The sequence below is a fragment of the Vidua macroura genome, chromosome 1 (assembly GCF_024509145.1).
Source record: "Vidua macroura isolate BioBank_ID:100142 chromosome 1, ASM2450914v1, whole genome shotgun sequence".
NCBI classification, from domain to species: domain Eukaryota; kingdom Metazoa; phylum Chordata; class Aves; order Passeriformes; family Viduidae; genus Vidua; species Vidua macroura.
The window spans coordinates 36,798,281-36,824,393 of record NC_071571.1 but is presented as its reverse complement, the minus strand read 5'-3'; the positions used below and the strand labels follow the sequence as shown (position 1 = coordinate 36,824,393).

General features: G+C 35.1%; 1 protein-coding gene across 1 annotated transcript in view; it reads right to left on the bottom strand.

Moving 5' to 3' along the window:
* KCNH8 (potassium voltage-gated channel subfamily H member 8) overlaps window positions 1-26,113 on the bottom strand; it is a 174,966-nt gene that overhangs the window by 27,855 nt on the left and 120,998 nt on the right. The window contains exons 8-11 of the mRNA XM_053979069.1: window positions 17,112-17,309; window positions 12,269-12,468; window positions 10,321-10,570; window positions 5,713-5,927 (exon numbers count right to left, since the gene is read on the bottom strand). Of these exons, the coding sequence (XP_053835044.1) occupies window positions 5,713-5,927; window positions 10,321-10,570; window positions 12,269-12,468; window positions 17,112-17,309 (863 nt within the window). The remainder of the gene's footprint in view (window positions 1-5,712; window positions 5,928-10,320; window positions 10,571-12,268; window positions 12,469-17,111; window positions 17,310-26,113) is intronic.

Below are 26,113 nucleotides of genomic sequence, written 5' to 3'. Positions count from 1 at the left end.
TTATACTTACTGACAATAAACACCAGTGAGTTACACCTGGAATAATAATACATGATCCTCCACCAGACAAGCTACTGACAAAGATGGGTGTTTAATGTGCTCTAAGCATATTTAAAGATTACAAGTTTTCCTCAAATTTATCCAGCCCTACTGTTAAAGTATAATTGATTGACTTTAAGGTAAACTATTTCATTTTACATAACTGCTGGCATGAAAAAAACAACTCCTCTATTAAAACATTGGTTGGAATTATTTGGGAAATGTTCTATGAAAATTACTTACTAAAAATATTTTGCAACCTGCGATTGTCCTACGGTGTGCAGGATGAACAGTGGTCTAGGCTGGAGTAGAGGAATAGTGACTAAGTATGGTAGTGTAATAAGAACTGATTTGGAAATTAATTTTTTCAATGCATGACTTTTATTATAAACATGTAGGTAATACCCATGAAATAAGATTTTTCTTTTTTTTTTACTTTGAGGTTAATCTCATCAATAAGTAATTATGTGACTGTTACTATCAGGTTTTCTTATCTTACAAAACTTGCCATACTTAAAAACAACTCTTAAAAAAAGCGCTTTTTTTCCCTTAATATTTATAGAGTAGCAAATATGATAAGTTGTTTGCTTCTTTAAAGTGAAATACTATTTGCTATGCAGACAATCAATGCATTAAAAAAAACAGAAATTTCACACTACTTTCAATGCTGATTCATAATAGATAATCAAATATGTAATAGAAAGTGTTATTGTTATATTGGAAAGCAGCATTCAAATTCAGATGATCTATAGTAGAAATCTAGATCTAGAAAAAAGATGACTAAAAAGGGAAGAATGAATTCACGTCAAATATGTAATCTACTAGCTGAAAACCAAACAGTGCAAGGCAGGATTTAATCTGAATTTTGTACTTGCATTCAAAATATTTTTTGCTATTCATTTTATGACTACAAGGACAATGACAACAGTTAGAACAAAGAAAGATAAAAGTCTTCAAATAAGCAGTCAAAATGACATGAAGAAGAATGACTCATATGCTTTTAAAATACTTAAGGCTTAGCTCGAATGAACCAGAAAGCTCAGTATATTTTAGATTAGAATTTGTAGACATTTTTCCTCCTAAGCTGTGCCCTCTATTGTATGCTCCAGAGCTTTGAGCTACTTTCACCTTTACAAACAATTGATTTGGTCTGTTGTCAGATTTTCCAATAGAAAATGAGGAGCATTCCTTGTAATTTCTTAGGTATTGCTAATAACAACCTGAGCTTTATGATATTAAAAATTCCTCACAACTCAGTCATTAAAATTTAATAAATTCTAAACACCAGCCTCTTCAAAGGACAAGAATTAATCCCTATTTTGTCAGACAATGCCTTCCAGAGGGAAGATGTGGGCAGTTTCTTCTGTTTTATTGCTTCTTGGTTGCTAGATTGCCTTTTAAAATGTATTTGTCTATTTATTTATTTTATTATCAAGGAGCCTGGCTAAGGTGCAGTAAGACTGCATGTTCTCTACTGGAGAAGGAATCTACCACATTTTCATGAAACCTTGTCCTTACATTTCACGTACACTGCGATGCACTGACGGACTCAACCCTTCCTTGTGTTTCACACTGAGTGTTTTCATTTTAGGGAGCAGCTTCTTCTTTGGGGAGAGGGGAAGGAAAGCTTCTGCAGGAGCCAGAACACTACTTTTAAGTCTACAAAAGGAAAAGTAGAGTCTTTTTAGTTACAAGTCCAATCTACAAACAGAGATTTTTGTCTTTTCAGGAATATAACCTCTTCTTTTTGAAAATGACTTATATCGATAGAGCTTTAGTGAGACAAAGATTGTGCCTGCATGTGCCTTGTCTTCCTTTGGGACTTAATTATAGCTTGATGGCATAGGATGACAAGGAGGCTTCTTGTTCTTTTTATCAGTGTGATTCTAACCAGCCTTTTTTTTTTAATCTGAAAAATGTTGTCTACACTGAAAATTCTTTTGTGCGTGTACATAAGAAATAATCAGAAACAATAAACTCTCCCAAAGCCTACAAAGATATTGTCCAAACATTTACTTATTCTGAGTTCTTCATAGGATAATTCAGAGTTATGAACAGCTGCTGCTACTCTCTAAATGCATCAAATAACACATTTTCCAGGGCTAGTGGATAACAAAATAATTTCCAGGTTCCTTCATATTAATGTAGGGGTATAGATGTATCCACATATGTTTTAAGAACCTTATTCTGAGTGCTCAGTTTTATCAAATCAGATATGGGACACTCTCACTGCCTAATACATATGCAATCTCTAATTCATAGTGAAAAATTATACAGATAGGGTGAGGCACATGTCAAATTCTGTGTCAGCAAACTATTTCTTTACTATGACAACATAGTCACAGACCTAGAAAAAATGGTTGAAATGCTGAATTGTTTTAATGTCAACTCCAGCTACCAGAAAAATTAGTATTTTTTAACTGTTTCTAATATTTGAATACATTTACAAATACAGTTATTGGTTTATTGATCAAAAGGGAGCAAGAAAAGCAAGGGGAAGAATATGCAAAATCAACAAAAAGTCTATTCTCCTAGTTCATATCTTCCTGTGATGAAAATGTATAAAAAGATGGCAAAGTAGCACTGCCAGTGTGGCTGAACACACATTAATGGTTTTAATAATAAATCATTTAGTAATTCCTGGTTTAAGAGTTATCATTAGGAATTGTTCAAACTCTATCTCTCTGGTTTTGAGTCTGTTTCTCCACCTTTTACTCATTAGAGCCTGAAATAGTTGTCTGCTCCTATACTTAAAATCTGGGCTTTTCTCTCAAGATTACTAAACAGCTCTTTCAATCAGTCTGTAACCAGACAGCTACATTTTCTGCTTGTTACTGGGAGAGCTGTATACATCTCCTCATTTTACTGGAAAGAGACACAACTATGGATGTCCTTGAGCCTTTTCCACAGTCATACCTTACTTGGAGTTTAATGCAGATGAACCACATCATTATATACCCTCTTAGACTTACAAATGAACCAAGAAAACAAATTTAAAATACTTCCTTTTTGTGTTTGTGTAGGTAGGGGAGAGATGTAATCTTCCAAGTATCCAATTTTGACATTTCAAGAGAAGGACACTACAGATGACTTCCTACCCCTGTTTTGTCCATGCGCTTCTAATTCAGTTCAAAACTCTGATTCAATTTTAATCAGAACAATGAAGGTGGAAAGGGGATAACGAACAACTAGGAATAAATTCTTATTCATCTCAGCTTTTTAATGCTGGCTTAAAGTTTTAATAAAACTTCAACCTACAGTAGATTTTGTGGACTTTGACTGAAAATGCAATAACATTTTAGGTCAAGACTGAGAGAGCTCACAAGTCGTAGTGGGAAAATTCATGTTATTTCACCCTGCAGTTCACCTGACCCTAAATACTGCTGTTATTCACAATCAGCTACAGATTTACAGTCATTTAGAACAGCCAAGAAATAGAGAGTGAGAAACAGACTTACTCAAATGAATAGATCTGCTGTTTAACTATGGAAAAGCTCTCCAAACCCAAAAATCCTATAAAACTGCAGAAGTCACAGAGACTCTCAAAAGTAAAATCTCCCTATACTAGGGAGAGGGAATCCAGATACAGTGACCTAGCTAACAAGCTCTCCCATAAAAACATTCCCAAGTGCTGTATTAAAAAAAAAAAAAAAAAAAACAAAACAAAAAAAACACCAAAAAGAAGCAAGAAGTCATATTAGCATACCCACAAACTGTACATCTGAAAACTTTCTTCTTACTTTTCTCAGAGCAACCATCAGATAATGCCAATTATTTCTGTTTGCAAGTATATTCCAGCTGCAGCAAAGACAGGGCATTTTCCTGCTGAAGCAAAGTGACTGACCAGGCACACGTGCTACTGACATAGATATCTGTCCTCATTTTTCAAACCCTGCTTTTGTGGTGGTACAATTTTTGGCTGCCTTATTTATGCTGTTTATCCTTACTGGTAAGTAAGATGGTTGGAAAATAAATGAGATGTTCTACTGCAAGAGAAATAGTAGCAGAGGGGATAGTTAAGCAGAGGATGTAGGCAAAAGTGACACTCGTAATCTGTCTTGGATTCTGTTTATCTGTGTGTGACACTGGATGCTATTCCATATCAGGATATTTTTTTCCGTTAATTTTAAGATAACATGAAAATATGGCATATATTCAAAAATGCTCAAAAATATTTTCTACTTTAAAGCAGAAGAGTTACTTGGATGTGTCCCACATTACTTTATCCCATCCTCCTCAGAGAGGCTGAGAAACACTCACCTTCAAGGCTGCTGTAGGCTTGCTCTCAGCAGAGTCTGTACAGCACCCAGCTGACTTTAATTGGGAAGAGTTGTCCCTGAATTTATAAAACCTGAATGCAGCTGAGAGGGTGATCCCCAGATTTGTCATCATAAAGAAAAGCATGAAGCAACACATTGTGGGGATCCATCAAGTTCCATAACAAAACTAGAGTGGGGAATGCAATCATCTTCAAACTCATGGAGTTTTGCTCCTTTTCAGATCAAACATTCCTCCCTGAGGGAAAAGTGTTATACAAACTGATCACCAGGCTCTCAGAACAGCTGTGTACTCTCAGCTGCTGTTTTCAGCAGCAGAAAGTTTGGAGACATTTCAAGAGACAAACAAATGAGAAATCCTGGTTATTTTCCTCTCCAGAAATACACACTTATATATGGACTCCTTTCTGCTGCAATGGTTTAACAGAGTGTTGCTGTGGAAACACTGGCACCAAATACACCTAATAGGAAGCTATGTAGAAAAATCAGCCCATATATCAAACTCATTGGGGTTTTGCACTGAAAAGTACTTTGGTGCATTCTTCCTTAGGATTATATTTGTCCCCTGTTTTGAGAGTATCCTAGTGAAAATTCATGCTTTCCCAATATTACTTCTCTCTATGTTAGGAGAAGAACAAAACAAACACCTGAACTGTTAACCACCAACTTGAAAGTTTGGCTATAACTCTCTTTGGGCATTCACACAATAAAGTCAGAAAATAGAGATATCATAAAAGCTTTTCACTATTAAAATCCAAATATACATATTTTCTATATAATATCAGTGAAAGTACTTTGGTGAGTCTGTACTGAAGCCTTTCAGGAGTGCTTTATTTGGAATTTCTTCTTGTTTTGTTTTTGCTTGGGGTTTTTGTTTGCTTTATTTTGTTTTCCAAAATAAAGTACTTGTTTAAGTGGAAAAGCACATTTTAATTGCAGTGTATGAGAAACAACTGCTTTTCATTTTCAGTGTGTGTGATGACATTCTTTACTAGAAGTGATAACCAATGATGTATGAAATGAATGTTCATTAGGCTGGCACATGAGCTTCTAGAAATGGTACAGTAAAACACCTTTATTTGGACACATAGCTTACATAACTATGAATTTTTTTTAGACATAAACAAAAAATATTAAAAAACCAAAGAATTTTTCTCTCATGGATGATGTTTGTTATGGAAAATTAGAAGCAGAGAGGTTGTTTGATATTTATGATCTGACCCACTGATAAAAAATTCATGTAGGTAATATCTGAATTATCAAACAAATGGAATCAGCAGTTCCTTTAACATAATTTACGTTATTTCTTTACTGCGACGAAATTATAGGAAATTACTGAGCTATGTGCAACACCTGAAAGATTACAATAACCGCGGAGACCTTTAAAGATACTTACATCACTTTCATGGCCTTCTCTTAGATTGTAAGTGAGATCATGCTGGATGTCTTCAACAAACTTGTGAGCATACTCTGGGTAAAGGTCGAGCACTTCAAAGAGACCTTTGAGTATAATACATTGGAGGTCACAGTATGTTAGAGCTTTAACATCTGCATTTGTTTTAATAACTTGATCCCTAATGGATAGGTTTGCTCCAATTAAATCTCCTTTACCTAAAAGAGAATACAAAAATAATTATCTTCAAAGTATGAATTCTTTACTTCTTTTTTGAATCATAAAGCTGTTTAATATAATTGCTATACCTGAACCTGAAATCTTATTGTTACTAATGACTTGTTTAATTAATAACATGCTAAAGGATCATAGACAGTTTTTTCCCTCTTTTTGCAGGTGCAAACTTATACACAATTAATTGAAGGTACAAAAACTAATTTCCAGACAGATAACTGGCTGATTGATTTAAAGAAGCAACAAAGTAAATATGTATAAAATGAAGATTTACACCAATAATTAGTAGCAGGTGCAATTATTTTTCAAAAAATATATTGTCAGGGGTTTTTGTGTGTGTCTTACAACATGCAGGTGTTAAGGTAGCACTTTAACATTTCTGTCAAGAAGAAAAAATGGCTTAAGAATCCTTGTGCTGTTTTGTTTTTTTTTTTTTTTTTTTCATTTGTGGGCATGACTGCTTTAGAGCACTGGCTGTATTAAAAACCTCAATTAACCATTGTGCTCCATATTGAGGAGCACAAAACTTTTATAATTAAAAGCTTGCATAAACATATGACCTGATCTATAAATTCCAAAGTGTAGTCATTGAACCAGAGGTTTTCCCCAAAAGTTATAGCAGTTGGTCTTCATTAAAGACCTGGACAGTATGATGGAGTGCATTGTCAGCAAGTTCATGGGCAATACCAGACTGGGGGAACTGGTTGTTTCGCTGAAGGACAAAGTTACCATTTAGGGGGACCTCAATCAAAGACAAAATAACTGCTAGGATTATCATGAAGTTCAACAAACCCAAATGCCAAGTCCTGTACCCCAGATGAAAACCCTCCCTACAGTAGTATGGACTGGGAACTGACCAACTGGGCAGCAGCTCTGCAGGAAAGGCCCTGGGAGTCCTTGTGGACAAGCTGAATGTGAGCCAACAATGTGTCCTTGCAGCAAAGAAGTTCAAGGACTTCCTGTGCAGCATTAGCAAGAGTGGAGCCAGCAAGTCCCAGGAAATGACTCTTTCCCTCTATTCCCTCATTTGGAGCACTGTGTCCGCTTTTGGGCTTCCCAGTAGAAGACATAATATTGACATATTAGAGTGAGTCAAAAAGAGACTACCAAGAATCAGGGACTAAAGAATATAATTTATGAGAAAAGGCTGAAAAAATGGGCTATTGCTCCTTCTTACAAAGAAAAGGCAAAGGAAGGATATTATTACTGTTTTCAACAGCCCAGCAGAAAATTGTAGAGAAAACAGGGTTAAACTTCTCTTCAGAGAGCACGGGGCAACAAGATGTACTGGGCACAGTGTGTAATAAATTAAATTCTCACTATAAATCAGGAAATGAAAGTCAATAAATGGCGGAACAGCCTGCCCAAAGAGGCTGTGGAATTGTGAGCATCCTTGGAGATGTTCAAAACTTGCCTGGATATAGCCTCTATGACTCCAAGATAAATTTGCCCTGTTTTAAGCAGGTTTACGTTGGGTAGCTTCTGAAGGTCTGAAGATCCCTTCAATCTTACATTATTCTGTGATTAATAAATAATAAGTTAAGACTGTCATGTTGGAAAATCCACCCAGCATGTGATTCCAACTGTATATTACACAGGAAATGGTCAGCTTGAAGAGTAAGTTAAAATAATCAGTAAACCATCCCTGAACCTTCTTAAATATATAATTTTTAGTACCTTAAAATATTTTTTTTTCTTATTTACTTGGAGTTTGAACAATTTTCTCAAAAGTACTTATCATAAACTCAAGGTATGGAGGGATTTTCTCTTATGCTAGGAATATACATAGATTAATGCTACTTTGTTGCCTCTTAAAAATCTCAGTTAGTATAAATGAGAATTGGTATGAGATTAGGTCAATCTGGGAAAGAGAAATTTAATAGGTAATAATAGCATCTGTCTTTGCTCAACATAACATGTATTGCTACATTATAAAATATAGCATAAAGTTAAGCGTAATACACTTTTACATTTTACTGTAAATATCAACAATTCCTTACATTTCTTCCATTATATTAAGCAAAGGTCTGTCAGTGTTAATTTATTGCTGGCTGTCTATGTGGACAAGGGAAAGAATATTTCAAATATACCAAAACTGACCCTTAAACATCTTAATTAGAAACATTTTAGATATATGAACAGTATTAGTATCCATACTGCATAAAGATTTTGGAAAAAAATGTTAGATTTTTATTAGATTGTAGTTAAAATTTTGAAGTATTTTCAGGCTTAAAATACTAAAATTGATCTGGTAGTGGTAATATATGTTTATTTTTCAAATGAAAATAATGAAATAAAGGCTGTAAGTAGTAACCTGAAGTTTCATGAAGAATTAATGAAGTGAGTAAATGATTCTACCTTGAATGTCAACATTTGTTACATAACAGGATCAATTCAGCTATTCTTAGTAGCTCTTTTCTTTTTTCTTTAATTGGATAACAAGCTTATATATACATGTTTCTCACAGACACATCTGTTTTTCAATAAATCAGGGACATGTAGTCAAAATTATGAATGTTCTAATTATGGATATTTTTCAAATAACTTATGGCTAATATTTTCAATAAATAAATAAAGATATATGCTCAAATAGTACATAAATCATATGAAAACATATTTTACATTAAAATGTATCCTAATCATCATTATTAGAGATAAAGTAATAGTCTCTAGAGGAAGCAGATGTATTTAATGAGAGCATTTCACTGACTTGTTGCTGCACTGCTTGTTAGTGAGAATGGTTCAGTAAACAAAAACTAATCCACTAGAATTAGAATCAGGACAGAATTATACAATATTCTGGGAACTGCAAGTAACTCAGCATTGTCAGGGAAAAAAAAACCTGCTGTCTTGAATTTACATGACATCAGCAACACAATTTCTCATAGGGACCTACATGTTTGATGCATTCACCTTCTGCTGGTGTTAATTAGGTTTAAATGATGAAGCTCCCATTCACTGTAATGAAATATTATTTCACTGTTATGTTTATGTTTTTTGCATTATGATTTCATTAACTTCTCTCAGAAACCCACTAATCTCTTTCTTATTGTTTTTTGACTGTCACCATTACACAATGATGCTTTAATTAGACCTTTCAGAAGTGCCTGAAGACGGAATCATTAATGAAATCATAGTTCCAATAGAACTACCTCTTGAACTTTTGCTGGCTTTTAGCTTATGTTTTATTATAAGTAATATTGTATATCTTTGATCTATGTGATCCAATGAAATCAAGACATTCTTAAACTTCCTAGAAACAAACAAGAGCTGGAGTGATGTGGACTGTCAATCTAATAGAATTAAAGAGTTCTGAAACAAATAGGACCTGTATCACATTTATATTCTAAAAAAGACCAATCAAATGCATTCTAGTAAAATAAAGGAAATTCAATTACAGAAGACCAGAAGCTTCCATTATCAACAGTCTAGTGTAATCCCACGAAACAGGAAGGAAAACAAAAAAGGAAATGTTCTTTTAAATTCTGTTTTATAAGAATATTAAAACTTATTAGAAACACATTTAAGTCTAAACAGATATTAAAATCATAATAAAATAATTCTATACTTTTAGAGTAAAATTTATATTTTATTTTGCTAAAAAACTTCATAAACATTAACTGAGACAGGTCTAATAATCCTTTAGCTGAAGATAAAGAGTTCCTTTTGTAGGACTTAGATTGAGGCAAAACACAGAAATTTATAGGTAGAGATGCTTAAACCTCAGTGAGTAAAAACAGTCACCTTGCAAAAAACAACTAAAAATTTATTAGAAGAGAATTTCTGGCCTTTCTCAGTTCCAATATACTCAGATAACTTCAGACAGCATCAGTTAGCATGAAGTAGCTTGGGGAGCAGAGCCAACAATTCATGTTTTTTACCACATGGCCTTTTTTGCAAGGGGTGTTCATAGGCAAGTGCCAAAGAATGAAAAAGTAGGCTCTTACTGCTTTCTTTCATTTGGGAGCATTAGTGGGAGCATTGCCCAACCACTAATTTTCATGAAAGATTTAGGAACTGATGACCAATGTTCTTTGAGCTGTCAGTACCACCACCAAATATAGCAGAAAGCAGCAAGTTGTGTCAAAAGTTTACAAGACATGAAAAGAAGAGAGAATAAGTATAAGGAAACCAGAAGTGAAATATTGCACAGCTAATGATCTGTCAATTGAAAGATCCTTATGTCAAAATATACGGAAGTTTAAATTTAAAACAAACAAACAAACAAAACACAAACAAACAAACAAACAAAAAAAACCCAGGAGTGTACATGGAATAGGTATTGCAGATTAAAACTAAACAGATTCTTTCTCATCAGACAATTAGGACACACTGGGGCACAATTCTTCCTCTTTGAGTCTATGATTGTGAACATACCAAGGATTGCCAGCACAGTGCTGTCCTTCAGGACTTCCATGGAACCTGAGCATACAAAGTAGATCGCTTGCAGGGCATCTCCCTGCCGGAGGAGGTATTCCCCAGGAGCACAGAAGGAGGTTTTGATGTGCAGAGACAGAGACCTGAGGCAACCACGACTGGCACACTCAAAAAGGGAAAGCTGCAAAATCTCCTTGTTCAAGTGCATGGTGATGTCTGAACGCAGCTCATCTGGGAAGTCTTTTAAAAGCTGTCCGAAAGAAGGAAAAAAAATAATGAAAAAGAGAAAATTTGTAAAATTATTTGTTTCCACTTTTGCAGAAGTGGCCTGATTTAGTGGAGCTGCACATTACTTTTGGAAATAATTCCCTTTGATTTTTCTTATCCCCTTGATGAGATGTGTTATTTTAACAAATTTTAACACCAATAAATTCCAGGAAAAACATGAATAAATATATGCCTTTTTACTACCAAAAAAAAAATCTCAGAAAGCCTCACCAAAAAAATAAAAAACCCAGGAACAAAAGGTCAACAATGCTGTTTGTATGAATTCCCTCTAATACACAATTTAATTTCATCCAAGTTCTTCTCTGTGATAGAACACAATAGGCTGCTTAGGTATATCATTGTATACAGTGACATATACAATGAAAACAGACAATTCTATAAAATTCACCACTATGTAATATTACTTCTTCTATAGTAAAACCACTGCAAGAGGGATAACTAAAAATTTTCATGTTATTTTCATTTTTTAATAATGTAACTGGACACTGAAGGAGGGGTGGGAAAGGAATGGAGACCAGGTGCATGTTCAATGGAAGAACCTATGGAAACTAAAAGACCATGAGGTCTCACTTTTTCCTTCCAAGCTGCAAGCCCACAAATATAATTTTGTTTGTAGTTTGAGGGGATGTGGCATCTGAACAGTGCAATCAGCCAATGCTTGACCAGGGGGGCTCAGACAAGGTGCTTTGTCCATAGGAGGGAAATAATGAAAGACTGATGGTCTCTCCAGGAGCTGTCGTTGTAGTACAGCAGTCACTCACTTTCAGTGTGACTAAAGGTACAGAGGTACAAAAGCTGAAGGTGATCATTAACCACATCTAGGAAAGCTTTGACATCTAAGTAATTTTTGTACCTTTGTAAATCTTACTAAGCTCCTTCTGTTGCTAAGATGCTGTTGAAAATCCCATTCTTTGTGCTGTGCACAACACAAAAAGAATTTACCAGGAAAAGAATGTTCCAAACCCTGAATCTTTCTGCTAATTTCCACATTATCTTTAGAGACCACTGAGTTTTATAACACAGATAACAAGAAACCTAAAGGGAGTGCTCCATTCAAGTAACACTCTAGCAGAGATAAGCCATTATTTTTCCTGCAGTACTGTAACACTGGATAAGTAATTTAAAACAAGCAAGCTCAGACACCACCAGAAATATGTCTTTTGATTTCACTCTCAAGTTACACTGTGAAATATTTAAAAATGCAGTGATATAAATAACATAAAAAAACAGCCTAAATAATTTGTTTACAGTATTGCAATGAATAAGATGAAGGAGGAAAGAAAGGTCATCATAGTCCCTCCTGAAATCCTAAAAAAGGACCTAAAATCCCCATGTAGATATTTAGTTTAGTGAAAGATAGAAATATTCATTATAGCATTTCTGCTGGCATCATCTAAAAGGTTTCTGGTGAATGCCTCTTCAGCATTTAAGAATCACAGACGACTGAATTTTACTATATTATTTGATGTTTTAAACCTGCTTTTTCAATTGTGTACCCTCTTCCTGGGATAATCCAGGTTTATTTTTAGGCATGGTTTTCTTTGCTATGTAACTTCACACAAAACACAGCACAACAAAAGAAAAATTACCCCCCTCCTTGACTCATAGTCATAGTTCATAGTCAAAACAATCAAACACAAATCCCCCCTCATTTGGTTACCTCATTGGAATCAATTCCATTATTGACAGACCACGTGGTTTGGAAATATTCAAGCATCCTTTGCTTTAGCTGCTGTGGCAGGTGATGGACCCGTATAAAGTCCTTCAAATCCTTGGTTCTTGTGTGATAAAGGGACCATCTGGAGTACATCCTCTGAATTATGGCAGTCACATTGCCAAACACCAAGGCGTGCATCAGAGCTAGGAAGCATAGAAAGTACATACAATGTGGAGTGATTTGTTGATCAACAAAATTTAACACAGAAAATAAACAGCATCTTCACAGAGCAAAAATTTCCTGATTGAGAGATATAAGAAAGCTTTTGAATATAAAACTCCTTGAGTAATGGTATATTAATACTGTAGTATTAATATGATTATTAATTTCTGGTGTTTGAGACACTACGAATCACCGTCGTGGGACAGGGTAGAACAACAACCTATTCTATCTAGTCAGGGTACCTAACAAAAGAATTAAGTCAAACAAAGTTCATAATCTAAGAGAAAAGGAAAACAGAACACAGAATCCTAGAATCAAAAATGGTTTGGGTTGGGAAGAACCTTCAAGATCATCTAGTTCCAATCACCCTGCCAAGGGCAGGGATGCCTTTCACTAGACCAGGTTGCTCAAAGCCTCACCCAACCTGGCCTTGGACACAGCCAGGGATGGGGCATCCACAACTTCCCTGAGCAACATCTTCCTGAGCCTCAGCACCCTCATAGTAAAGAATTTCTCCCAATATCTAATCTAAACCTACTCTCAGTTTGAACCATTCCCATTTGTGCTGTCACTACAGTTCTTTGCAAAAAGCACAGGAAGGAACACATGAAGGCAGGTATGCTCAGAAAATAATGAGATACTAATAATCAGTATGGAAACTAGACTCAAATGGGCAGTTGGAAACTACACAGAATGTAATAGATTTCAGAGAACTCATATACATAAAAGCAATTACTAATGGGGACCATGTGTAGCAGAATGAGGTTGTAAATAACATTTAAAAATGTATCATATTCTGGGGGAGATATTTTTAAAAAGTCAGAAAAAAGCCCTGTTGTAAAGCAGAAATTCAGGGTAAAAGAAATATTCAAAGAGACAATCTGATTTTTTTTATGTTGCTTGACAGGGTTAGTTATTGTTAAAATCATTCTGACATCCTGGAGTTTGTCTGCAATTAGTGATTGGCTTGGGAATAAAAAGACCGGAAGCAAAGTTGAAGAAATATTTACAGATATAGGTCACCTGGGTTCGTCTGTGCAGAAATGTGTTTGCTCATTTGAGTTGGAAGAATTACTGCTAAATTGTCTTCATGTGATATTGATCTGATGTATAAAACATACACATCTATAAATTGTTTATTAAAAAAATTACTGAAATCTCGATTGTTTCTCTAAAGGAACATCTGTCTTTATGGTGCTTGAAAGAAAGCAGATGGACTTCTCAGAGTGACAAAGGAAGTGGTTTATAAACAAGACAAACAAGTTGTTGACCTTGTATGTCACTTTACAGAAGTCAAATGTGAGTGAGAAGAGACAAGGGGTAACAGGAGGAGAAAATTATGCACTTTTAACTGGTAGCAATAGAAAATTCTGTAGTTTGGAGCGTTAGAAAACTTTTACAGGCTGAGAAAAATGCAAAGGAGCTAATAACAATACCTATGTCCTTATTGTGAAGGGAGTGCAGAAAAATAGATAAAGAACTGCAGTGTAGAAATAGCAGGAAAAAAAAAAGGATTATGGATGTAGTAAAAATAGTAAGCCTAACTGGAAATTTATTTCTAAAAATAATCAGCTATTTCAGCTAGGTGCTGCTCATGATGGTGCAGTGAATTGCTAAGTCATTAATGTCAGAAGCTAGAGCAACAAAATGTGAGGGACTGGTGTAATACTAGATATAGGATATTATATTAGAAATATGACAGCTAGGCCTGAAACAATTCAGCCAGACACAGATAAATAGGTTAAAGAAATAGTGTAACCTCTTTAAGGATGCAATAGTCAGTTTAAAAAGCGGGTGGAATAGAGCGTTAAGTGGTGTATGAATACAAATATAAGACTCACATGTGATGCAAGTCCCTCATCAGACTCCAAGGTTAGGAGCTGGACAGTGTAGAGATCTCAGTGACGTTATGACAGGCACAAATATCATCTAGAATTTTATTATTGTGGTAGAATCTGTCTTTGCCTATGTACATTGGAAGGCAACTGCCTCTCATAATGACAAGCTCTTCTTGGCTGTGACAGGCACTAGAATTCTTTATCAAATAATCATACACTTACCCTACTTTCTGTAAGAAACTGATTACGCCTCTGTCTAAACTCAAGTAGGACAAGTTCAAAACTTCTAGGAACTGTATTTCATGCAGTGGCCTTTATTTTAATAGATACTTTAAATCACATTTTGCTTAGGGAACAGAGGAACACCTCTGATCCCATATAAGACTGGAGCTACTAGAGTGGGCCTCCAATCTCTTAAATACAAAAATACACATTATTTGCTGAAAGAACATGGAGAGTATAAGAGAGAATATGGTATAATCACCTGCTAGAGGGCAGATCTGATCAATATTTTAGAGATGCTGGGTGTCCTCGGAATTCTGGTTACATTTTAATAAGTAATTTTTCTCTCAAACTTTAAGAAGACTTACTGTATTGAACAAGATCTTTTATCTTCAGAATACGACTTGTTAAAAATTTAAATTTCAAATTTATGCAAAAGAAAAATTAATGCGAAGAGGCCAGTAAATATGAAAAAGGTATTCTATATATAATTTATTTGTTAAGTTTACACTTTTTTTTTCTGTCTTTAACTTTTTCAAGGTTTAAGTAAATTTACTTCATTTTTTTTCAGTTTGTAGTGTCGTACATTAAAGAGATACAGAAAAAACTGCCATTAAACTAAGTCACCCTATCCATTACACCTGAAATTTCATTAACTAATGGCTTGATCAAAAAGTCTGAAAAACTTGCACCAGTTTTTCTCAGAACATCACTTTCTATTAGGAAATTCAAAAATTAAATATCAGCCAAAAAGATACACTAAAATAGGTTTTAAGAAGTGATGAGGCATAATGTCCCTAAGCATACAGATTGGCACTTTATTCCTAACTGAGTTTTCTAAGGCATGCTCACCAATCTTCACAGTATCATTCTACTCTTTCATGTTTCCTTGATTTTCCTCAATAGTATCTAAAATATAATTCCTCAAGAAAATAGCTGCAAATTGGCAGCTCTGCTCTGCTTTTTTTTACCTGGACATATCTTGTTCACTGGACCTTTGGAGATATAAATCCATTCTCCTACCTGCTTGCCTTTAAGCAACTTCACCTTTCAGTCATCAGTTCCTTCTTACTCCACTCACCTGACTAGTTCTTCACAATTTATTCAATGTACAAGCATATTACAAGAAATACATGTGAAATTGTTATAACTCGACTAAATAAATGTATAGGATACTTCTATATTCTACTCTATTATATTTATGAAAGCTCTGCCATATTAAAGTGAATTAAATATTCATCACTGCCTTATACAAGAGATCTCTTGATTTCTTGATAGAAATGAAAGCTTCTTGAAATCCCCAAAGAACAGAGACCACAGTGTATTTTAAAACTATAATTTTATGCAACCACCAAAAGAAATTAATGAGCTGCTTATGGTTTTGTGACATTGCAAAAACTAAAATTATTTCATTCTTGGATGGTTTGTTATATTATTGCCTCTCATTTTCAGGACTGAGGAAAATGAAAATGATTCATTGAAAAATTATTTTACCACTTGATGCTGCAAATATACAGCTTACAGGTAATTCATCATGTTCCCTGACTTTCAAGTGTCAAATTTCCAATTTATTGTTGCCAGGAGAATTTATTGTGCAAAGCTGACACCCAGGGCTTTACTGACTAGCCCTGGAGAAACACCTACTAGTATTTCCAGAAAAACTAAGCCAGCAGAAAGAAAAAGGGAGGACAGAGTACTCTAGCAGTGACTTGCTTTTACCCTTCATGGCCAGTGTGACATCTTTGAGCTGTGTTATATACACATCATGAAATAGCACATCCGATTTTTTATGGGAGGAAGAAGAACAAAAAGACAGAGCTTCTGGTACTTTCTCTAAAGGACTTGGCTCACAAATCTCTGCTTATTGTACCCAGGTGCCTCAGCAGAAGGAAGGGGATCATGAATGAGCGCATAGCTAACTCCAACAGTACAACTAGGCAATCAGCATAAATAAAAATGTTACTAAGAGCTCCAAATATAACAAAAAATTGCATTCTGATTCAATTCTGAATCAAGGTTTTATCAATGATAATTGAATGACCTTTTTTTAATGCTAAGGCTCACCAGTCTCCTGGCTCTGTCTTGTCCCTCTCTCTGGTCTGGTGCTTCAGATGAGGATACACACCAGCTCACAGACACTTTGTCTTGTGGGCTGCCCACCTCCCCTCATGACCATTCCCAGGGCTGCTGTGGGGATGGAGCTGCAGCTGGTGTGCTCATCATACCTGGCTGTCTGGAAAAGTGTTTGCCACAAGTGACTGAAATCCCCAACACATGGGTGGGCCACTTCCACTGTTAATAATGTGAACTTGCATTTCAGTGGGCAACACTGTCTTTCATCACCATAAGTGAACAAAAGGTTAGAAATATATCTGCTTGAGAGAGTTTATCTAGTGTAAACCAAACAAAGTTTTTTCCTTCTTTTGCCATTTTAAATTAAATTTATTAAGCTTTCCACTGTGTTTGTTTGTGGTTTCTTTAAAGAAACTTAGCAAAATTTCAGCTTTTATTTGACTTTTTCCTACTCCTTGAAAAGGTTTTAAATGACACTTAATTGTACCTACCCCCAATCAACATTGTGCAAATGGAGAAGATCTTTTCAGCATCGGTATTGGCTGAAACATTTCCAAAGCCAACACTGGTGAGGCTGCTGAGAGTGAAATATAGGGCAGCTATATAGGCACTTCTGATTGATGGGCCTCCAAGTGTATTATTCTCATAATAAGGAGATTCAATTCGTTTTCCTAGTTCATGAAGCCAACCTGCAAAAGAAAGCATAAAAAGAGTTACTTTTTAGTAATACTGACAACACCGTGAAGAATTTACATTATACTAAAAAAACAGTTCTAGAAACCCCCACAAATCTACTTAAAAACACTATATTCTCCACACAATTCCATGAGAACATTAAACTGTGGGAATTTATGCAGCACATTAAGTATTGTGTCTCTGGGATATTTATTTTTATGTGCAATTTTTTATGATAAGAATTGCATTTCTGCATTGAAATCAAGTGGTTTTGAATTGCATATTACAAGTCTAATGATATAATTTATAACCTCCATTAAGTCACTAAAAAGAAAAAAATCTTCACCTAATAGCACTGCAGTAACAATGCAACATCTTTTGATTCTTTCCATTAACTAATGCTTGGAAAGCTTTTTGACATTCTAAGACTAAATCATTATAATAGTAATTACATATTCAGAGCTTTTCACATGTTTCTTTTTACAGTAGAAAAGATTCAAAGAACTAAACATAACTTACAAACCAGAATTAATTTTCAAAACATGCTTCAGTAAGTATTTTCTAAATTGTTCATTAAATTTTTCCTTTCATTTTGATAAATGGGTCTATGTGTGCCAGAGAAAGCAGAATTAGCTACTGCCTTAGATATTTGAAAAAAACAACAAAACAACCCCAAAGCAATAATGCAGGAAAAGATATCCAGCTGGAAAACACAACCTGAATGAATTAGATAAATACAATGCTTCACAAAAATCAAGATTGGAGAAAAAAAGAAGGATAAAAATCTATTTGTGTGCCCAGTTTTGCCTGTTAAACAGCTTGCTTGGGAGATTTGGAATCTCCCAATTTTCAGGGAGAAATGCCAAAAGAAAATAATGCTGACAGAGTTATATTTTTATAAAAATTCTTTTGGGGCTCCCCCTTTTGTAAGCTGGGACCTGACAGATTGAATCACCTCCTGAAGATTATTCTCTCTCCACTTCAGTCAGCATCCATTTGGATGAATCCAAATATGAACTGGGGGAAATCTCATTGCACAGAATGTCTGCAAAAGTACGGGGTAGATTTAGAGTATCTGTCCCAGCACTTCCAATCAAGTTGGGAAAAAAGTCTGTAGGAATTTAACATCTAGAGTAGACCTGCTGAACCATGGTTGCTCCAGTGCTCAGTTCCATGCTTTCTGGCATGCTGTTCTCCAGAGAAAGCTCTGGAGAAGGGCTGGCTAATGGCACAGCAAGGTCTAGCCAATGGCCCTACTGATCCAGTCTGTGCAGGACAGGGAATTTGATCAAAAGCATAAATGAAAGCAATCTGCATTTTCATACAATGACAGTCCTGAGTAGGATGTTTTACCTTGCTAAGAGACAGGAAAGCATATGAAAATTCACTTGGTTTTGCCTGGATAGATAGTATTAATCAAGTGGGGCTATTCTATATTTGTGGCTCCCAATTATTTAAAATGAAAGTAGAGCAAAATGGGAAAAAAAAAAAAAAGAAAAAAAAAGAAGCCTAGCTGAGTCAATACCAGCATTCTGTGCACTACTGTTTTTCTGAGATTACATTACATTTCCCCAACAGTAGCATGGTCCTTTGTATGGCAGATTTAATTCCTATATTTTTATAGTAGGGAATGTAATCACAAACATTAAAGAACATAGAATAAAAACCTAAGAAAATCTCTGGCAGAGAGGAAACAAAGTTAAAAAAGGTCTATCTAAACCTAGTGTAAAGCAATACAATCATAAATTTCAAGATCAGCTCAAGATTGTTTCAGTTGCAAAACTGAAGTTTTTTTAAGTTATTTTAAAGAACTGTAGCTGATATGCCTTTTAGGAGAAAATCTCCTGCCTCTGAGTGTTCTAAAATCCACTGATTCTCAGCCTATTTCCATTTTTCTCACTTTTCATGCATTTCCAGTTCTATCCAGGAAAGGTGGATGACTGCATTCTTTAACTGAGAGATATATGTGAATTGGTTTCTTCTTTACAACTCACTTTATGTTCAAGGTTTTCATCCAACCCTACTGAAACATTATTGCTCTTAAAGGATTCAGACTCCTAGTAAAATAAGGTACAAAAATATGCAAAAATATTTTGTCAATCAGTAGAAGTCTCTATAATATTTCTACAAATATTCTACTACCAAAATACCAATATAATAATTTTACAATTTCTAGCAAACACTTCTGGCCAAGATACCAGTATTTGAGATGAGTTTAGTATTCAGTGTCTAGTTCTGTGGTATAACTGAAGGTCACACAATTCATCCCCTCAGTAGGATATATGGCTTATCACTGAGCTAAAACAGTAGCAGCTAGCAATGATTAGCAATTCTTAATGATTGCTAAAATAATGTCCACAATGTAAAGAAAAGCTGTGAAGTAAATTTATTTAGAGATTTAGACTTGGAAGAGAAAATGTATGTCTGAAAGGAAAAACCCCAAGAATGTATTTCTCTGACTTGTAGATAAGACCATGTTTGCACCTTCTCATTTCTATTTTGGCTGGCAGAGATTATCCTAATCAGGAACTTCTGAAAAAATTATATAAAGTGATGTTTCAGCCAGAGTATATAGAATGCTGCAATATCTGCCAGATCAACTGTACTTCCCATATTTGCTGATAGCACTGCATTATTTTTTTTTATTTTCAGTTTCAGGGTGGAGGCAAGGTAGGGTTGGGTGTAAATACTTCCATCAGCCAATGGAAATATTCATGAGGTAGCATCACTGACTAGTGCCTTTTCAGTTCCTGTTCTGCTCTCAGCAGATTCTCTGGCAAGCTTGAGTAATTAATTTCTGCCCTCAGGGAAGAAGAGAAAAGTAAATATACCTTGTAGTCAGAGGGAGCTTCCTAGAATTTAGCATTATGAATCTTGTCTGGTCCAGAATTAGCATTGTCTAGGCACAGCTCTCTGACTTTGAAAACATTTTAAAGCACCAATTAGCATAATTAAGAGGAAGGCCTTTCAAAGGGAAAAAGAGCACTTAAGTAATCAAGTCCCATTGGAAAAGTCAATAGGAATTGGATATCTAGCTCCATTAGGCTTCTTTGAAAATTGCTGTAAGAATCTGTATTGAGTTTCATTTACTTATATCTGGGAAGTGCTCAAGTATCAGCACAAGCCTAAAAAAGCATTTAAACCTCCATAGATGACATACTTTTAAACTGGATGTAAATAACATTATTTCATTTACTAGACATCCAGAAAATCAGTCCTTCCCCTGGCTTGGTGCTTTCTCTGCATTGAGTATGTACAATACTCCCTATAATTTATAGCTTCATTCTATGCTACTACTTAGATTTTCCTTTTATGCCAGACACTTAACCTACCAAAATATACTGTCTGGTACTTCAAAAACTTAGAAATTAATTGCATTTTCTAATGCATTAACTAACTATAGATAATAAGAGAAACATTTTCTTTTCCAGTTAAAAAAAGGCCCAAAGTCTTTAGTTTATTCTACACCACAGTGTCAGGAAGAATAAAGAGGTACCTCATAAGGAGTACCTCTGAGAGCATGCCTGAATGTCTGAAAGCAATAGCAGTGATGATGCTAAAAGAGAAAAGTATGAGACAAAGGCTGAGCTTCTCTCAGTATGATTCCATACCAAATTTAGGGACTTGAAGTATTCCTAGGGGAAATACGAAGGTATAAAAGCCTATCTGCTCTCACATAACCACTTTTTTGGATGTTTAAACAGCATTTCAACCTCATTCAGGGCCAGACCATACCTGGCCCTTTCATGTTAGTGAAGAGAGAGAGTAAGCAATACTAAGCTGATAGTAGAAAAAGAGAATATGTAGTGAGAAATGCTGGAGTTAACGAAAGGACACTGTGGATCGTATTTAGTGAGGATTATATTTAAGGAGTATGTCTGAGGCCGAGTTTTGTTTTTTCTGACTCAACTGAAAAGAAATAATAATAGAAAAATGTCTTGAACTGGAGCACATGCAGCCTTCTGATATAAACAGATTGTAAGTTTCAACACAGAAGTCACTGTCCTATGACTACTAATGTGTGTTGCAGTTAAGTGTCATTAAGGAGAAGATAAAAACTATACAAGAAAAATTAGATCCTTCATCACTGGAATGCATTTTTAAATTAAAATCACTGTGTAGCCTGAGAGCTGTGCTGGTTCCCACTGCAGTAGTCCCTGATCATTGCTGGTGGCTCCTAATTTCAGATCTAGAGTCAGGCAGCCAGGAGCTGTAGGTTTGCACAGCAAAGCACACCTCCTTTTCATCACATACCAGCACCCTCTGATCTGCAAATAAACATCTCATATTTCCATTTTAAATGGGGGAAAAATAGTCCAAGTTTCTATTGATCTCAATGAACCAAGATTCCCAGCTGTATCCATCTGTATGTTTCTTTGTATTAACCTCCACAAAATAAACCTTAAGGCAGAACAGTTGCTAAGAGAGAGTAAGTAGGTGAATTTCCTTCTTTTTAGGTAAAAGCACCTGTGATTACAGTTTCTGTGATTTTAGATGTCCAAATCACTTCCCTCAACTGTCTCTGTGGCTTCTTCAGAATGTTTCATAGCTAAAGTTCATTTGAAGAGGGAGGCCAGAGCTAATATTGTATTTGAGATGAGATTTTTTTACAACAGCAAAATGAATACATTTTACCATATCAAACCCTAATTATTATTCATTAGACATTAAAACAGTAGCTTCATTTTTAAGATTGCTTCCAAAGAATTTTGCACAAATACTCTCTAGATGTTGCTGACTGATATAATACATTCAGAATCTAAAGGTGTATAAGAAGATGAAATCATTTTACTTCTTCTTGTGTGTATGACTGCATTATTGAATAATCATTGCCTCTGTTCTCATGGTGATTACTCAGGTTCTTCACAAGAGCTTCAAAGCCTTTTTTATCCCTGTCTAGCCAAAATGTTTTTGACATGTGCAACTTCTCCCTGCTAAAACATTTGTAGTTTTCCCCCAGACTATTAATACACCAAACAGCATCATTCCTACTATTTCACCTTGTGGAATATTGCTGTTACTCTTTCATTGTCACAAAACCTGATCATTTGTTTACAGGTTTGATTTATGGTGGAGCTTTGCCTGTCATGTTAGGGGAGGCTCCCAGGTACCAGAGCAGATGGTTTTAGGATTAAAGAACCCCAGAGATGACAAGAGCAATCATACCACTGCTTCTGAAGGACAGTAAATGTGCCAGATCTTATTGAACTGGGTCAATAAGCAAAATAGGAATCAGGCTTTTCTTTCACATAAATTAGGAAAAAAAAAAAGGTACTAACCACACCCCCCACCAAACCTTTCCCTCCCCATCCAAAACAAACCGAAAAAAAGAAAGACCAAAACACAGTCCTGAACACATGACACAGTTGCATGTTGTGAGAGTGTGAAAACAAAGCTCCAGCACATGTGCTTAAATGACAGAATTGCACACTAGTAAAATACAGGACACAAATTTATGCTTTTTTCAAAATGAAGACAATAAATGAGCATGTAAGAGGAAACCAGAGGTGTATCTATATGATATGTCAACAGGGTACAAAGGGACAGCTCTGGCCAAGAGGATTATATTTGAAGAAAATTAGCTGGTATTCAAGATAAGTAAAAGTTAATTAGCAATGCATGAAATGTAAACTAGAGTAGAGAAATATTAGTACAACAGACATAACCATACTGGCTGCAGGACAATCAGGAACAATTAGCATTAATCTATTTCCCTTGATCTTTATTCTGCTAACACACTTTCCTGCAAAGAATGGACACCTAAAACGAGAAAGAAAACTAATATGCTAAAGAAAATAATATATTTCTCAAGTACTGAGACTGCTTAAAAATGTTAAAGTTTCAAAATAATTTATTCTAAATACCTCTTATTTTAGCTTTGAATTAGCTTATCAGAGTATATTCTTTACTATGATGAATTTAATGATTTTTTTTCCCTTAAACTAGAAAGATATAACATGGCTATGAATGAGACTGGTAGTGTTACAGAAGTAAAGGAACACTACTGCAGTATTCAAATTTTATGGAGGGAAATTTTTGCCATGACGTAGAAAAGAAACAGGTTTAACTTGGCGTATATAAAACATAATTTTATCTCAACTGCCTGTGAATGAAGTGCTTGTGGTAGAGACACTCTCAAGGCTGCCCTGTGTGACCCTGGGAGCAGAGCCCAGCTGTGCTGACTTGGAACTGCCATGCATGCAGCAAGGATGGGGATTAGTGCTTTGGATCGATGCATGGCAGGGGTATCTGCCCTCCACACTTCATAACATTGCCTTTCTCTTTCCTTTGAAACCCATTATCTGTATACTTTTAAATCTAATTTATGTCTATTTTAGTATTGTCCCCCATTTTTCTATGTCAAGGTCATAATCCCTGGCAACTTTCTGGTGCATTGTTACAACAGCTAACCCAGGTAACGAAAGGCTATGTTAAATTTGTACAAGCAGATTATACTTGACTTCTGGTTGCTAGGTTTTCAAGTGCCAAAATGTGAGACATGTGGATATTACTTTGATGGAAACTACACAAGACTTTCTACAGACATATATGGAAGTTTATATACATTTACTTGCTGAATGTGCCCATTACAGACAATATGTAAGAAAAAAAGCGAATACCTCAAAATCCCCTTGAATATGTAATCAAAGAGGAGAAAGATAACCCCTTTTGCATCAAGTACTCTATGCCTCTTTCTATTCATCAGATAAAATCTTCAGAGGCGAGAGGACAAATTTTATAAGACTTCATATTTCAGATCTCAGATGTTCACCTCTTGAAAGTCTAATCCATAAATAAAAATTCTATCCCTTCATGTAGGTGCTATATATATATGTATGTCATTTAAAGATCCCTGTGAAAATATTAACAGCATATTTTTGGGGAGCTTGCAAACACTGGAAATTACAAAATGGAATATTTTAAAATTACAAGTAAAATAGCTGAGAATTTCAGAGCTACATCATTCTCAGAAATGAACCATGATGAGATATCTCACTAAAATTATAGCTCCACCAGTAGCAACTTTGATGATCATTGTCATATTAGAATTCAGGTGAACATTAGGAATGGATAGATTCAATAAATATGCCATTTGATTTCCATTGCAGAGAAACTGGATGGAATTTTTATTATATCTCTTCCCAAATTAGCACATGAAGTGAGAAATGGTCATGAGCCAAAATCAAAGGCACAAACACACTCCTAATAAAGCTGGCAATTCAGACCCTTGCAACTACTTTTTTTTTTTTTTTATGGATCAAATTAAAAAAAACAAGTTTTGAACATCTATCAGATGAAATTGTAATCTTCTACCAAACTTTGGGAATTTTGCCACTGATTTTTGAGCATCTGCAACATCATCCAGGGAAAATTTGAACTTGGACATAATTCAGTCAGAAGAGAAAAACAAAGTTAAAAACTAAAGGTTTGTGTGCTGCTCATTGCTCTTGGACATTCAAGATGTACAAACCTCTGCAGTCAAAGGCAGGTAGGTGGCATTAATACCTTAATATCTGTTTCCTTTTGAATGTCTGCCTTACCCTTTGCAGGTACAATAATCTGGAGGAAACTCTATCATCCCCAAGATCCTTAGGGAAAGCTTTTGACTATCTAGAGACATACGTTGAGACAGATGTTTTTAAAATACTTTCAAAACCCATAGAACTTTCCAAACATGTGTACTCCTTGTTGTGTTAGAGCATTTTTAGATACAAGCTTAAACTCTGTCAGGTCTATAAAAAGTTAATTTGAGTTGAAAGGTGAATTCTTTTATAAGGCTAAAAAATACTTTTTGTAAATAAACTGGCTGTTGTATTTCTACTTGAATGTATACTTGGAAGGCACCATAAAAAACCCCCAACATTTTGCAGAGCTTTAACTCATCTAATTTGACAAAGTCATAACAAGATATTGACCCATTGTTTTCAATGAAAATTAAACTTTCATGGTGAAATAAATACTCCATGAATGAATCAGTTTCAGTAGGAAGAGGAGCTCAATCAAGGAATTAAAAAAGGAAAAAAAAATCTAACATCTAATTGCAATGTTCCTTATAACAAGAAAAACACAGCTGAGCCCACAGAAGTGCTGAAAACCTGAAAATTAGGCCTTAATTATCTGATAAAACTCAAGTCTAAATTGCAAGTATCTCTACTTAGAATAAAAAAGTAGCATTTCTCTTTTCTCATGGTAAAATTGCTGCCACCTTCGAGATATAGACAAAACTTCCTTGCAGGAAGTAATTTCTTGTCATTACCAAGGTGTGGTCTGTTAAATAATTTACATTTTCATTTTGGGAAGCCTTAAATGCAAGGAGAGGTACCTCTTATGAGAAGCTTGCAATCCACTCCAGTAAAGGCACCCTAAGAATTATAATGCAAAAAGCCTCTGATTAATCACTCCTGGGCATGTTCATGGCTTAAAAATAGTAGAGCAAAAGTCCTGATATTAAATATTTGCAATTATAGCATTTTATTAGAAAACAATGTTGGAAAGCTATATTTTAAAATATTTAGTTAGCAACAAGTTAGAACAGTGTGGAGTTTGGCATATCTTCCACCTAATGCAAAATGCTATATAAACGCTCTACAAAACACAGTGTACATGAATTACCAACAGCTTCACGCATTTCAAGTCCTGCACATTTCTAGCCAGAATCTAACTACAGTTGATGCATTAAATCTTAAAATTTCTAGATTATGTCCTATCTTTTTTTGTCTGCAAAATAAAATTTTGCATTTTTACTTTTTCTTCTACTTGAGAAATCCCTGAGGAAGAGCCCAGATAAGGTTTCACAGTCAGAGCCCACAGTCAGTAT